A 12,767-nucleotide genomic window follows, 5' to 3' on the forward strand; every position below is an offset into this window, starting at 1 on the left:
TTGCAAGAATTCCTCTACGCCCACTGGATCCAGATGACGGGCAGCTTTGAGGACAGGATCCCGCTCGACGAAGCATTCCGTCAGGCGATACGATGGTGAGGTGTCCGCGCTCATCTGACAGCGGGAACAGGTTTTCTAGCCCCGGCCCACCAGTTGACGGATGCCTCCCTGGAAGGTTGGGGAGCACACACTGGGGGTGTCCACGCGAGAGGCCTTTGGCTCCCGGAGGAGAAGACTCTCCACATCAACATCTTGGAGCTCCGCGCAGTGTTCTGGGCCCTCAGGTCCTTCCTTCCGTCCCTCAAGGGCAAGGTGGTGAGGATCTTCACTGACACCACCACCACCACCACCACCACCACCACCACCACAATGTTTTACATTCGGAAGCAGGGCGGAACCAGTTCCCCTGCCCTATGCAAGGAAACCCAGGATCTGTGGCATTGGGCCGTCGCCCAAGGGATGTTTCTGGTACCCTTTCATCTGGCAGGGATAAAAAACCACCATCGCCGACTAGCTCAGCAGAGAGCTGCGCTCGTGCCACGTGTGGGAACTGCGCCAGGATCAAGTGGACCGACTCTTCTGACGATGGGGCAAACCCCAGATCGATCTCTTCGCGACGGTGGCGAACTCCAGGTGCCGGAGGTTCGCCAGCAGGTTTCCCCAACCGAGGAGCATGGGCAATGCTTTCTCGGTCCCCTGGGACGGCCTGTTCCTTTATGCATTCTTGCCGTTGCTACTCCGGCTCGTCAACCAGCTCAAGAGGTCCCGGTACAGGATGATCCTCGTCGCACCGGCGTGGCCGAGGCAGATCTAGTTCCCGGACCTTCTGGACTTATCAGCGTCCACACCAGTCAAGCTACCGACGGACGCGGATCTTCTCTCCAGGGAAGGAGGCGCCATTCTTCATCATGAACCAGAGTCGCTGAACTTGCAGGCCTGGCTCCTGCAGCACGAGTTTGCAGTCGGCCGGGATATCTTATCCTCCAGAGAGGTTCTTGCAAAGGCCAGGGCATCCTCAACTCTCAAGTGCTACGGACATAAATGGAAGAGGTTCTCTGTCTGGTGCCGTGCACAGAAGATTAACCCACTGCGGATTACGGCCCCTCAAGTATTGCCGTACCTACCGTCTTTGGCCTAGGCTGGCCTATCTCACGCTTCCATCAAGGTACATCTGGCTGCCGTCTCATGTTACACCAGAACTACAGGACGGGCGACCTTGTGGTCTGTCTGGTCAAGGAATTTATGAAAGGACTGTTCCGATCATTCCCGCCGGTGAAGGCCCCTGCCCCGGCGTGGGAGCTCAACGTGGTGCTAGCTAGGCTCATGGGGTTGGGCCCCATTCGAGCCTATGCATTCAGTGCCGTTTAAGTTTCTGTCGTGGAAAACAGCATTCCTCGTGGCCATCACCTCCGCACGACGAGTGGGAGAGATCCAGGCCCTGTCTTGCAAGCCTCCATACTTGACTTTTCACGACACGAGGGTGGTGCTCAGGACGCACCCCTCCTTCATGCCCAAGGTGTCGTCGGACTTCCACCTCAACGAGCCCTTGGTGTTGCCAGTTTTCTTCCCGTCGCCGACTGAGAGGACTTTGCACTCGCTGGATGTAGCTAGAGCGCTGAAGTTCTACGTGGACCACACAGAGTTTTCGGAAGACATCACAGCTGTTTGTGAACTTTGGACCTGTGAATCAATGGAAGGCTCTCTCGAAGAGTCGGCCAGGCAGTGCTGCGCAACCTGTTCGCGTAAGGTGAGCCTGGTGAGGAGGTAAGAGTTGCTTAATGTTGAGTTGTTGTATTGCTTGATATTGAGCTTTTTGCCACCTCCCGTGGTTGTGCATGTGTATACTGCTATGTATGCTTATATTCATGAGCATGTGAATCCATGCCAGACCCCATGCTGGAGAAGGAACAAGTTACTTACCTGTAACTGTTGTTCTCCAGCATGGGTCTGGCATGGATTCACATGCGATCCCTCCCGCCTACCCCTCTGCGGCTCTTCACTTGGTCATACTGCCACTTCACGTGCTACCACATCTGAGGATGGCTGCCAGGGGCGGGGCTTAGGGAGAGGGCAGTCATTGGCTGGGGGCAGTATGACCCAGAGATCAGTGATTGGTTATTACTGCGAAAGACAGATCAGAAACGAAACTGATACTGGTTTTTTCTTTACCGAGGATTCCCAGCCTGACGACGGGGAATATTCATGAGCATGTGAATCCATGCCAGACCCATGCTGGAGAACAACAGTTACAGGTAAGTAACTTGTTCCTTACTGGCCTAATGTCCGAGGGGGGCATCTCCACACAGCACTACCGGCGACACTGTCGAGGGCCATACGCCTTCCAGGCCCTGGCTTGAGACGCAGGGTAGGTCTCATGCTCCACCGCCAAGAGTCTCGGAGTAGGCCAGGCCCAGGGAGCCAAGCACCATGACGTTGGCACATGGCACGACAAAATGACCGCTGTGCCAGACAACATGGCCGCTCATCCGATGCCACTTCTAGGAACGGAGCAGGCTGGAGATCGAATTTCAAGGTGGGACTGGTGTCAACCGGGTACGTGGCCTTCAGTTTATCCATCAGCAGCGCTGGGCAAGGTCCCCCTTCTAGCCAGACAAAGTACGTTCTGGCCCCAGCAGCCCCCAGCCACTCCGTCAATATCACCTGCCTCCTCTTCAGCCTCCGAAGAATGATTCTTTGAAAGGTTCCTGGGCCTGATGCGAACCCCCCAGATGGGGGCCTTCCTGCGGGGGATGCAGTCGGGGTGTTGCTCCTTCCGGTCACTCCACCGGTGCCTATAGTCATTCCTCCCATGCCTCCTGCGTCACAGGCCCCAACGGAGCCCCCGTGGACTCCTTTGATTCTGGTTCCCCTGCCTCCCACAGTACAGACCGTTCAACACCAGCATCTGCATCGGCCTCCGGCCTCCACACCACAGCCAACCGCACCCAGCACTCCCCCACCCGCTCCGGACCAGCCAGATAATCTGGTGGACAAAGACCAAGAGGAGGACGTGACATGCTGTCGTCGGCAAAGGCCTTTCACGACCGGCTTGCAGGTTTGGCCGAATATTTGGGTCTCCCTTAACCTGAGGAAAAGCCGCCTGAGGGGGGGTCTTGGCAGAAGTACTCACCCTACAACCCCCTACCAATACTGGTATCCCGATGCAGAACGACGGTGTTGCCTTGGCCAAGAAGGGGTGGCTCAAGCCACACTCTGCCCAATCTGTCAACGCCTCGATGCCAAGTATAGACAGATGGAGGGGGATCCACTCTTGCTGTTGGCGCACCCTCAACCGCACTCTTTGCTGATCGCTGCAGCATCACTCTAATCAAAGCTGCAGTCCTCAGCGCTGCTAGACAAGGAGGAGAAGATTGTGGAGGCGTACGGGAAGAAGCTGTACTCCGCCTTGCTGCACCTGCGTCAATCCAACGCGGATGCCATGCTGGCAGCCGCTAACCAGAGACTTTGGTGGGAAATGGCAGGCTTCCATCCAGAACCTCCAGTGCAGAGCCAGGCACGCTTCAAGGCGGGTCTAGGAGAAACCAAGCTGGCAGCGCAGGATATCCTGAAGTCCACCATGTCCAGCATCAATATCTTTTGCTGGGCCATATGCATCGCCACAGACTTTAGATGGACGTCCTGGCTTCAGGCTTCTAAGTGTAACCATGATGTCCAGGAATGCATATTGGACCTTCCGTTCGAGGGTACTGACCGCTTTAACTCTACCACCGATGAAGAATTAGATTTAAAAAAAAGCTTGCAATGTCTTTATCCTAACGAAGGCCTCGCCCAAGGCGTCCACCCAGACTCATCAACGCACCAATGGGGGGGGCAGTGGTTTGGTGGGTTCCTGGGCTTCTAGGAACTGAGGTCGAGGCAGACTGACCGCTCACTGAGTCAGTACCAGCACAAACAACAAAAGGAGGGGGACGGGGGCTTTTTCCAGTCCCCCCTCTGCCTTAGCAACCTCAGAAGGAATGAAAGCATGACGCATCCACATCTCGGGTGGGGGGCAGGCTTGACTTTCGCATGCAACTTTTGGCGCCATAATGTTTCTGACCCCTGGATCCTCTGTAGTATCCTCTGGGTACCGCCTACTGGTTTCTCTCTCGCTCTCTCTCTCCTCCTTCCTGCCCTCCCACAGATTGGGACGGCAAATCTGTTGGCAGGGATTTAGTCGCTTGTCGAGAGCCAGGTAGTGGAAGAAGTCCCAGCCTCACAGAGGATTGAGCTACTATTCCAGGATTTTCGCCATACGAAATAACCAGACTGGCCTGAGAATTGTATTGGACCTCTCCACCCTCAACCTCTCCCTCCCTCTTCAGAAATTCAAGATGGTTACGCCAGCACTCATTGCGGAGACACTAGACAATGGAGACTGGATGTGCTCCCTGATTCTGAAGGACGCTTATCTACACGTCCCGATTTGGCAGCCTCATCAGGATCATGGGCTGCCATTTCCAATACAAGGTGCTACTCTTTGGCCTCAACTGAGCCCCAGCGTACTTACCAGACTCATGAATGCAGTGGCAGCCCTCCTAAGGGACCCAGGGCCACCACGTCTACCCATACCTGGACGACTGGCTCGTCTGTGCGAGATTCCTGTAGGTGGGTATCCACACTTCCTCCGCAATTGTGAACACACTTCGCGACCTGGGGGTCACTATCAACCTCAAGTTTCAGATGCAGACCACGCAGAGCCTCATCTTCCTGGACCTCATCTGGGATATGATCTCCGAGAGGGTCTTTCCCTCGGAGGACAAGATTACGGCCATCAAGAGAGCCACTACTCACATCCTTACCAGAGCAGTGACCTCGGTCTGGTGGCACCAACACTTTATTTATCATGGCAGCAGTTCTACTGGCTGTGCCACACACGAGATTCAGGATGAGGTTGTTACAGCTGCACTTTGCAGCCTCATGGAATGAGAAGGGCTCCCAAGCGGAGCTGGCCAGCATACCCTCTTCTCTCCCACCTCACATGGTGGTCCAGGGAATGCAACCTGCAGACGAGGAAGCCCTTCCAGCAGCCGCCCCGCAGGTCACCATCACTACGGACTCCTCACTGGAAGGCTAGAGAGCCACTCTGGAAAGCCACACCATCCAGAGTCTGGACCCGGCAGGAGTCCCATAACTGGCTGGCACTCAGGGCCATCTGGCTGGCGCTCAGAGCTTTACTTCCGCTCATTTGGGGTAAGACCGTTATTATCCAGACCGACAACTCCACCAACATGTATCATGTCAACAATCAGGGGAGGGTACCAGGTTACCTCCACTGTGCAGCCTAGCGGTCAGCATGTGGGAATGGGGCCTGTAGAACATCTACCTCACGGCACCAACCTCCCGGTTGAGGCCAATTTGGAGGCGGACAGGCTCAGCAGACTGGGAGCGGATAGTTACGAATGACAATTGAACGATCAAGTGCTACTGAAGATCTTCAGCAGATGGGGGCTTTCTTAGGTGGATCAGTTTGCCTCCTGGGAGAACAGGAAGTACCATCAGTTCATATCCTGGCAGGTCCAGGGCCCCAGCTCCCTGGGCGCCACATTAGATATGGTGGAACGGCATGACAGCCTATGCCTTTCCTCTCACAACCCAGGTCCACAGGGTAATAAGCAAGATAAAGGAATCGCGTCACCTCAGCATGATTCTGATAGCTCCATGGTGGCCTGTGAGACTGTGGTTCTCTGAACTGCTCAGCCTCACGGAAAGACCACCCATTCACCTTCTGATGGAGCCAGCCCATCTCCTGTCCCAGCAGGGGGGCAGGGTCATCCACCCTGCCAAACAGAACTTAGCCCTCTCTGCATGGTTCCTGAGCAGGTCACCCTCAAGCACCTGAGCCTCACAGGCTAACCTGGAGATCATTCGGGGTGCCAGGTCAAGGTTACCAGGAGCCAATACAAGAGTAAATGGACTAGGTTCTGTCATTGGGCGGACTTCAAGGAGATCGACCCCAAGCCCCCCTACTTTACATGCACGCTGGATGATGGGCTCTCCTTCTTGGCACACCTTCCGATAGTCAACCATTTGGCATGCCTGTCCAGGTTTTACCCGCCCATCAAGAAGCCACACCCAGTGTGGGATCTCAATGAGGTGTTGGGCCCCTTGGCGCACAAACCCTTCGAGCTAGACAGTGTTAGTGGGCCTCACCTCCGCTCTTAGGGTCAATGAGATCCAGGCTTTGGTGGCCTCAGAACCCTATACCACTTTGCACAGGGATAAGGTGGTCCTGTGGACTCACCCGTCGTTCCTCCCTAAGGGGCCCTCCACTTTCCATCTAAACGAGGAAGGTCTTACCAAAGTTTTTTGTGCAGGGGGGTGACTAAACCCCTCCCTCACATTCAGCCCACCTAGACGCGAAAGGAGGGCTTCTGGACAGAAGCCTGCCAAAGGTCAGCGAACAAAGAAGGCAAACCTGGTTTGCCGCGCAAAGTAAAACACAAGAAGGACTTTAACAAAAAGAAATGGCGACTAAACCCGACCGGAGCCGAAATAAAATATTTGGGCAAGCGGGTTTATGTTCGAGGCTACCACAATAGCCTGGAACAGTACCACGTTTATATAGTGTAATCATGGTAGAAAGTAAGGGAAGATACCACTGCCACCAGCCAAGTCTAAATGTTAAGAGCAAAACAAAGCTCAGAGGCACAGACACAAAGTGGTAGGATTAACCCTTTCCAATAATCCATATAAGATGGGGTGTACTGGGTCTGTAGTTTTAAAGTGACTATATAAAGTCAATGGCAACTTTACATGTTTCTAGGGGACAGTAGTCAGCCCCAGAAAAATGGAGTCAGTGGGAATTCTAAAAGACCATCCTGTGTGACTGCACTGAAGGTGCTGTGTATCACACACACAAAGTGGGGTTCATGGAGTGGTGTGCTCCAGAGCCCAAGATCACACAAGCAAATACACATGGGAAACGCATGTAAGAGTGGGAAAAAGGCTCACTCTTACCAGGTGGGACAAATAAACCCCGGAAATGCAGCAAAGCTGCTGAGGGACTCACTAGGTCAGGGAAATTAGCCATACATGAGAATTCTCCCTAACAGTCGACCACTGGACGAAGAAACTGAAGAAGAACTTGAAGAGGTTGCCTGCTGCAACTCCTGGACCGTTGGTTTGCCCGGTGAAGCCCTGCTGCAGTGCTGAAATGCCAAGTTCGAATCGACAGAGAAGCCCCTGCAAGGATGACTTCTCTCCTTGAGTTGGTGGGACCAATCGACTCCGAATTAAGCCACCGGGACATCCTTCTGGGAGCTGGTTGAATTTCCAGAGTTGCTGCTGGAAACTGTAGAGCCAAGGAGAGGTACATCAGTTTGTGTGCGTTGCTTTTAAGTTTGCCAAGAGCTCCAGGAAGATCCTCCAGACTCCCAGGAAGCAGGACTGACTGAGCCTCAGCCCACTCAACAGAGTGCGGGACCCCAGAAGCAAGGAGTGTCCATCTCGACAGCCAGAAACCGCAGTGTTGCTATTTGCGGTAGACGCGAGGAGCTGAAACACTGAACACAGACTGAATGTGGTTTGTCGGTTGCAAGTTTTGACCGTCCCAGTGCAGGAGTCCCCCGAAGTCCTCCGTCTTGTCCCCACGACTGAGCCCCAGGAACAGTGAGATCTGCAGAGATGCACAGGAACATTAGTAATCTGTTGTATCTTTTCTTCATTTTAAAGGTACTCTACAAAGTCTAAGAACTTACCTTTTGCTGTAGAGTTGCTTGCATATTCTACTACTCAGGTCTAACAGCTTGTGGCCCTACATTGATGCATCTTTTTTCTTCAAAGACCTCTGAAACATTGTGCAAAGACTTTTCTACTTATCTTCAAAGAAGTGCTTCAGCCCATATAGACTCTTGCCTATTGACGTTTTGCTTGGCCTGTTTTAACTGAGTGACTATTATTGCGGGATCTGAAAGTATTTGCCTTCTTAAGAAATATTTGTGGCATCTTGTTTGCTCTAATAAGCTTTCCCTTTTTACTTGCTGTTAACTTATTCTGAATGCCAACAGTAATGCATTAATGTCAACAGCACCCATAGCAATTGATGTCATCTGTGGGTGTAGGTCTCTGCTGCATGATATCCCAAATGAGTATTTAATGATTCTGAACTTGAGTATCATTTTGAAGTATGTTTGTGTGGTGTCTTACCTTGCTCCCTTCTGAAAAAGGCTTATATTAACTGACTGGTAAATAAATTCATAATTGTTTTATCAGGAAACACTGTGTGTTTGCTTGAATACTTGTCACTGTGAACCTCTGTGTAATTCCCCTACAGCTCACATTGACCCCTCTTGGGATAAGCCTGGCTACTTGTCCACAATACCAACCTGTGTAGTAAAGGCCTATGCCAAAAGGTGGGTTACCTAATACCAAGAGGACGAGGGCTGTGTAGTCTTGTGCAGGGTTACTAAATACATTCTTGCCTAACAGTCGCTCCCCAAGTGGGTCAGGTGGACTTGCTGGGAATACTTTCGCCCAGTTGTTAGGGCAATGTTCTGAGTGTGGGGAAAACCTATGTAGCCATTATACAATGCAAAGCTAGGTAAAAAGGCAGCAATATGAATCTGCCAGAGTGCACATTTGGTGACCCAACGTTTGCAGTCGGATGCACTTTGATTCTTTTTTTGCTTGTGTTTACCATTCTGTGTGATTGCTATAACAGCAGATTACATTAGTCCATCCCCATTTCTTTGTTCTATTTTCAGGTCCAGCCCGACCATGCAGTCTCTGTAGACGGAGTCTCTCGGAGCCTGTGTACTACAACAAGACTGACAGAGTTGTCTATCAGTTCTGTAGTCCAAGTTGCTGGACTAAATTCCAGGTAACAAAACCACCTTTATCCAAGTGCTGCCTTAATTATTTAATTTGTCTCTGTACGCTTTCCAAAAATCCTTCGTTGAGTTTTTTTTCTCTGTCCAATTTGTGTGCATGTCTCGCATAAAAATCTGCTCATTCAACTTTAAACATTTTTGTTTATTGCTGTAATATACAACCTTTCAATCCACTTACAAAATACATAAATAAAAATTTCATATATAAAATATATATATTAATTGAAACTTTTAAATCATATCCTCATAATCTATATTTTCATAAGCTAGACCGTAGAGAGAATGTTTTAAAATACTTAAAAAGAAACTTATTTCATTAGAATATCGATCTCAAGTAAAAATCTGATGACATCCAGAATCATGTGGTCTGTCGACAGCTAAAAATCTCTGCCCATACTTTCTTCTGTTACTGTCCTATAGGCATTACAATTTAAAACAAAGTTTTAGGAACCAATTTTGATAATTAATACAGTGAAATTTCATTAAATACCTATAGAAAGTATTCCCTTATTTTCCCATTCTAAGTTTTTAAAAAGAATCCTAAGCCTTGCATTTAGAGTCTGAATCCAGTCATATTGCCATAGTTTGGATTTTGCCCTATCCAGTTTAAGTATTAGAATGTTTATTGAAATACCTGCCAACATCATAACCATGACAATCTTCCCTCTATTTATGAACCAGCTGATCTGAATCAGTACCGAAAAGACCACCCAAAGTTCACAGAACAGCATCAGAATACCCAGCAGGCACTTGCTTAAGAGTCAGGTCCTGCCATTTAACCATCACCATGATTTGTGAATGAAGTCCCAGCTCATATCGAATGATCTCAACTGGGCCTCCTGTGTCTAAGGCCAGGATCCTCTTCCAGTTTATGCCTTCTAATCAAATACCAAATTACCTTGATGAGCATTGATTTAGATTCCACAACATATTACTCGGTCAGAATTACTCTTCGTTTGCGGCAAAAAGGATCCTACCATTCTCCAACATGGGGTCTGCATTGGGGTCACATGCTCATGAATATTCCACGTAGTCAGGCTGGGAAGCCTCGGTAAATAAAAAATCAGTTTCATTTATGAACTGTTTCTCCTAAGAACCAATGACTGCCCTCCACCCAAGCCCCATCTCTGGCAGCCATGTTCAGATTTTTACCACACGTTCAATCTCTGGGAGTCCTCGTAATATAGCTCTCGAGCTTTACTGCGTTTGGTGATTATTTTTTAAACTTTTTTTCTATTTTTTTTTTTTTCTTAGAGTTTTTATTTTTTCCGGTCGATCGAGCCTCAAGCTCCATCATTCGACTAACAGGGACTCGTTTTCTGGAACTTTCTACACCACTCAAGGGTGATTCTTTGTCGATCTCCCTTCTTGGAGGATTCCAGAAGATTCTTTGAGGCCTACCCTGCTTGGACATTGCTGGAGAGAACGCTCTGTTCAGGATCTGCCCTGAATGTGGACTACGGAACCTTTTCTCACACTCTGTGACTTTACTGCCTACATTCCAACCAAACGTACGTGGAGGAGACCTGTGCGTTCTACAGGCACTGCACACCTTGTGCTCAGATCTGGACAAGGATGCCCATTTCTCTGGCGGGAGACTCTACAACACTTGGACCATTGGGGGAACCCCCTATCAAGAGAAGGAGTCCACCCTCCACCTCCTTGCCATCTTCGCCACAGCCCCTCATAGGACGATATGGAACCGGATATGGCGACGACTGGCATTGGTACGGACGACGGAGGGGACCTTCTGTCACCAGTGCCTCGCCGCCCGACGAGATTGGATCTTTCCATGCCATGATCGCTAGGGCCTTGGAAATGTTTCAACTGGCCCCCGAGGAGAAGGAAGGAAGGCTTCCTGTACCAGCGCTGGGAGGCCAAGAGGAAGACTGTGCTTTCTATCCCTCTCTTGGACGACATTTGGAACGAGGGGCTGTCCCTTCTGAAGAACCCGTCCTCGTCCCTGGTGAAGAGGGACTGATAGGGGAAGAAGTGGAGAGTGCCGGACTCTGCACCCAAGTGTCTCAGATTCCCAACTGTCTGCGGACTCTGGTCTCGGCAGCGGCGAAAGTCATCTGGATGTTCGTCCTCACCATGGGGCGACGGGTCATTTCGTCTGCTGCGACGACGATCAAGACGGCAAATGCTTTGGCCATTGTGGCCCGTTATGACAGAGCTGTGATTCAAGATCGCTCCCCTCCTGGACTTCCTTCCCGACAAGAGAGCGGAAGCGCTGGAGATCCTGCAAGAAGGCGAGGTGGCATCGGACCATGCCATCACGGTGGCCACAGACATTGCCGACACAGGATTCCGTCAGATGGGCAACGGCGTTTGCCTTCATCGGGGCTGGTTGAGGGCCACTAGCTTCCACCAGGATGTACAGTTGAGGGTGTTGTACATGCCCTTCGGGGACCACTTATTCGGCAAAACTGTGGACGAGTCTCTTCAGGCCATCAAGGCGGATACCGAGACGGCCCAGGCGTTGGGCACGATCCAGCAGCTACTGCTGTCCTTTAGGACCTCCAGATGAAAGTAGGGGTACTCCAAAGGTTTCGGTGGTGGCTCAGCATCCTATCAACCGTCCTGTTCTTCGAATCGAGAAACCTACATCAGCCGCAGCAAGTCTGGAGGTCGTAGCCGTTGTCGCCAAGGTCCCCAAGGTGGCGCCCCACGGCGAAGCAGGATTGCACCAGCTGCTACGTCGGGCCTGGACCACGGTGAGAGGCCGGCTGGCGAATTACATCAGCGTGTGGAAGTCCATCTGACTGTTGGACGCCTTGGCCCACGGGCACACCCTGGAATTTCAACAGAAGTGCCTGCGCATTCCACCGGTGGCCAGGAAGGAAAACCACGTCCCTCATCTTCTGGAGGTACAGGCCATGCTGTAGAAGGGCGCGATAGATCTCATCCCAAAAAGGCTCCAGGGCTCGAGTGTGCTCCCGGTACTTCCTCATCACAAAGAAGACTTGGCTGTTGGAGACCCATACTAGACCTCTGCTGCCTCAACAAGTAAATCATGGCCTAGAAGTTTCGCATGGTCGCCCTTCAGCACGTGCTGGGACAGCTGCAAGAAGGGGACTTCCTATCGTCGCTGGTCCTGGAGGATGCCTATTTCCCCATCCATAAGGGGCACCGCAAGTTTCTGCGCTTAGTGGTCCACAGGCAGCATTACCAATTCAAGGTCCTTCCATTCGGATTGAAGTCGGCACCAAGGGTTTTCACCAAGTGTCTGTCGCAAGTGGTGGTGAGGCTGCGCCCTCCGGGGATTCACGTCTACCCCTACCTGGACGATAGCCTCATCCGAGCGAGTGTCGAGCACACAGCGGGGAACCGTCTGGCTACTCACGGAACTGGGGTTCTCGATAAACTTTGCGAAGCTCTGCTTGGTGCGATCGTAGGATGTGCTGTTTCTGGGGTCCCGGCTCAACACTGTCGTGCCTGGCGTCCCCGTCAGAGGAGAGAATAGCGGCTATCCTGGGCAAGGTAAAACGGCTGTTGACCCCGAAGATCGCAAGGGCGAGGTCCATAAAGTACCTCTGTGGCATGATGTCTTTGTGCATATACCTCGTGTGCCTGTGCAGGCTGCGGATGCGACCACTGCAGGAGTTCCTCAACACCCTTTAGATCCAGGTATCGGGAATCTTTGAGGACAAGATTACTTCTCAACAAGAGTTTCCGTCAAGCGATTCGGTGGTAGGGTGTCTGTGCGCAACTGTCGGTGGGCGTGGATTTCCAGGCTCCCCTCCCACTTAACCATAGTCGGTGACAACACACATATCCCTGGAGGGATAGGGTGCACACACCGGTCGTCTCCACTCAGGAGGCCTGTGGCTATCGGAGGAGAGGTTGTTGCACATCAAGGTTCTGGAGCTACAGGCCGTGTTTTGGGCCCTCAAGTTTTTCCTTCCGTCCCTCAAGGGCAAGGTGGTGCGGATT

The 12,767-nt window shown here is 51.5% G+C and overlaps 1 protein-coding gene across 5 annotated transcripts in view; it reads left to right on the forward strand.

The window, feature by feature from the left end:
* The window catches only part of ZMYM3 (zinc finger MYM-type containing 3), a 1,331,158-nt gene that overhangs the window by 536,338 nt on the left and 782,053 nt on the right, over window positions 1-12,767 (forward strand). For all 5 annotated transcript variants that reach the window (XM_069612373.1, XM_069612372.1, XM_069612371.1 and 2 more), the window contains exon 9: window positions 8,706-8,821. In XM_069612373.1, coding sequence (XP_069468474.1) covers window positions 8,706-8,821 — 116 coding nt within the window. The remainder of the gene's footprint in view (window positions 1-8,705; window positions 8,822-12,767) is intronic.

The sequence above is a fragment of the Ambystoma mexicanum genome, chromosome 5p, assembly GCF_040938575.1.
Source record: "Ambystoma mexicanum isolate Mex_15411 chromosome 5p, UKY_AmexF1_1, whole genome shotgun sequence".
Taxonomy (NCBI): Eukaryota; Metazoa; Chordata; class Amphibia; order Caudata; family Ambystomatidae; genus Ambystoma; species Ambystoma mexicanum.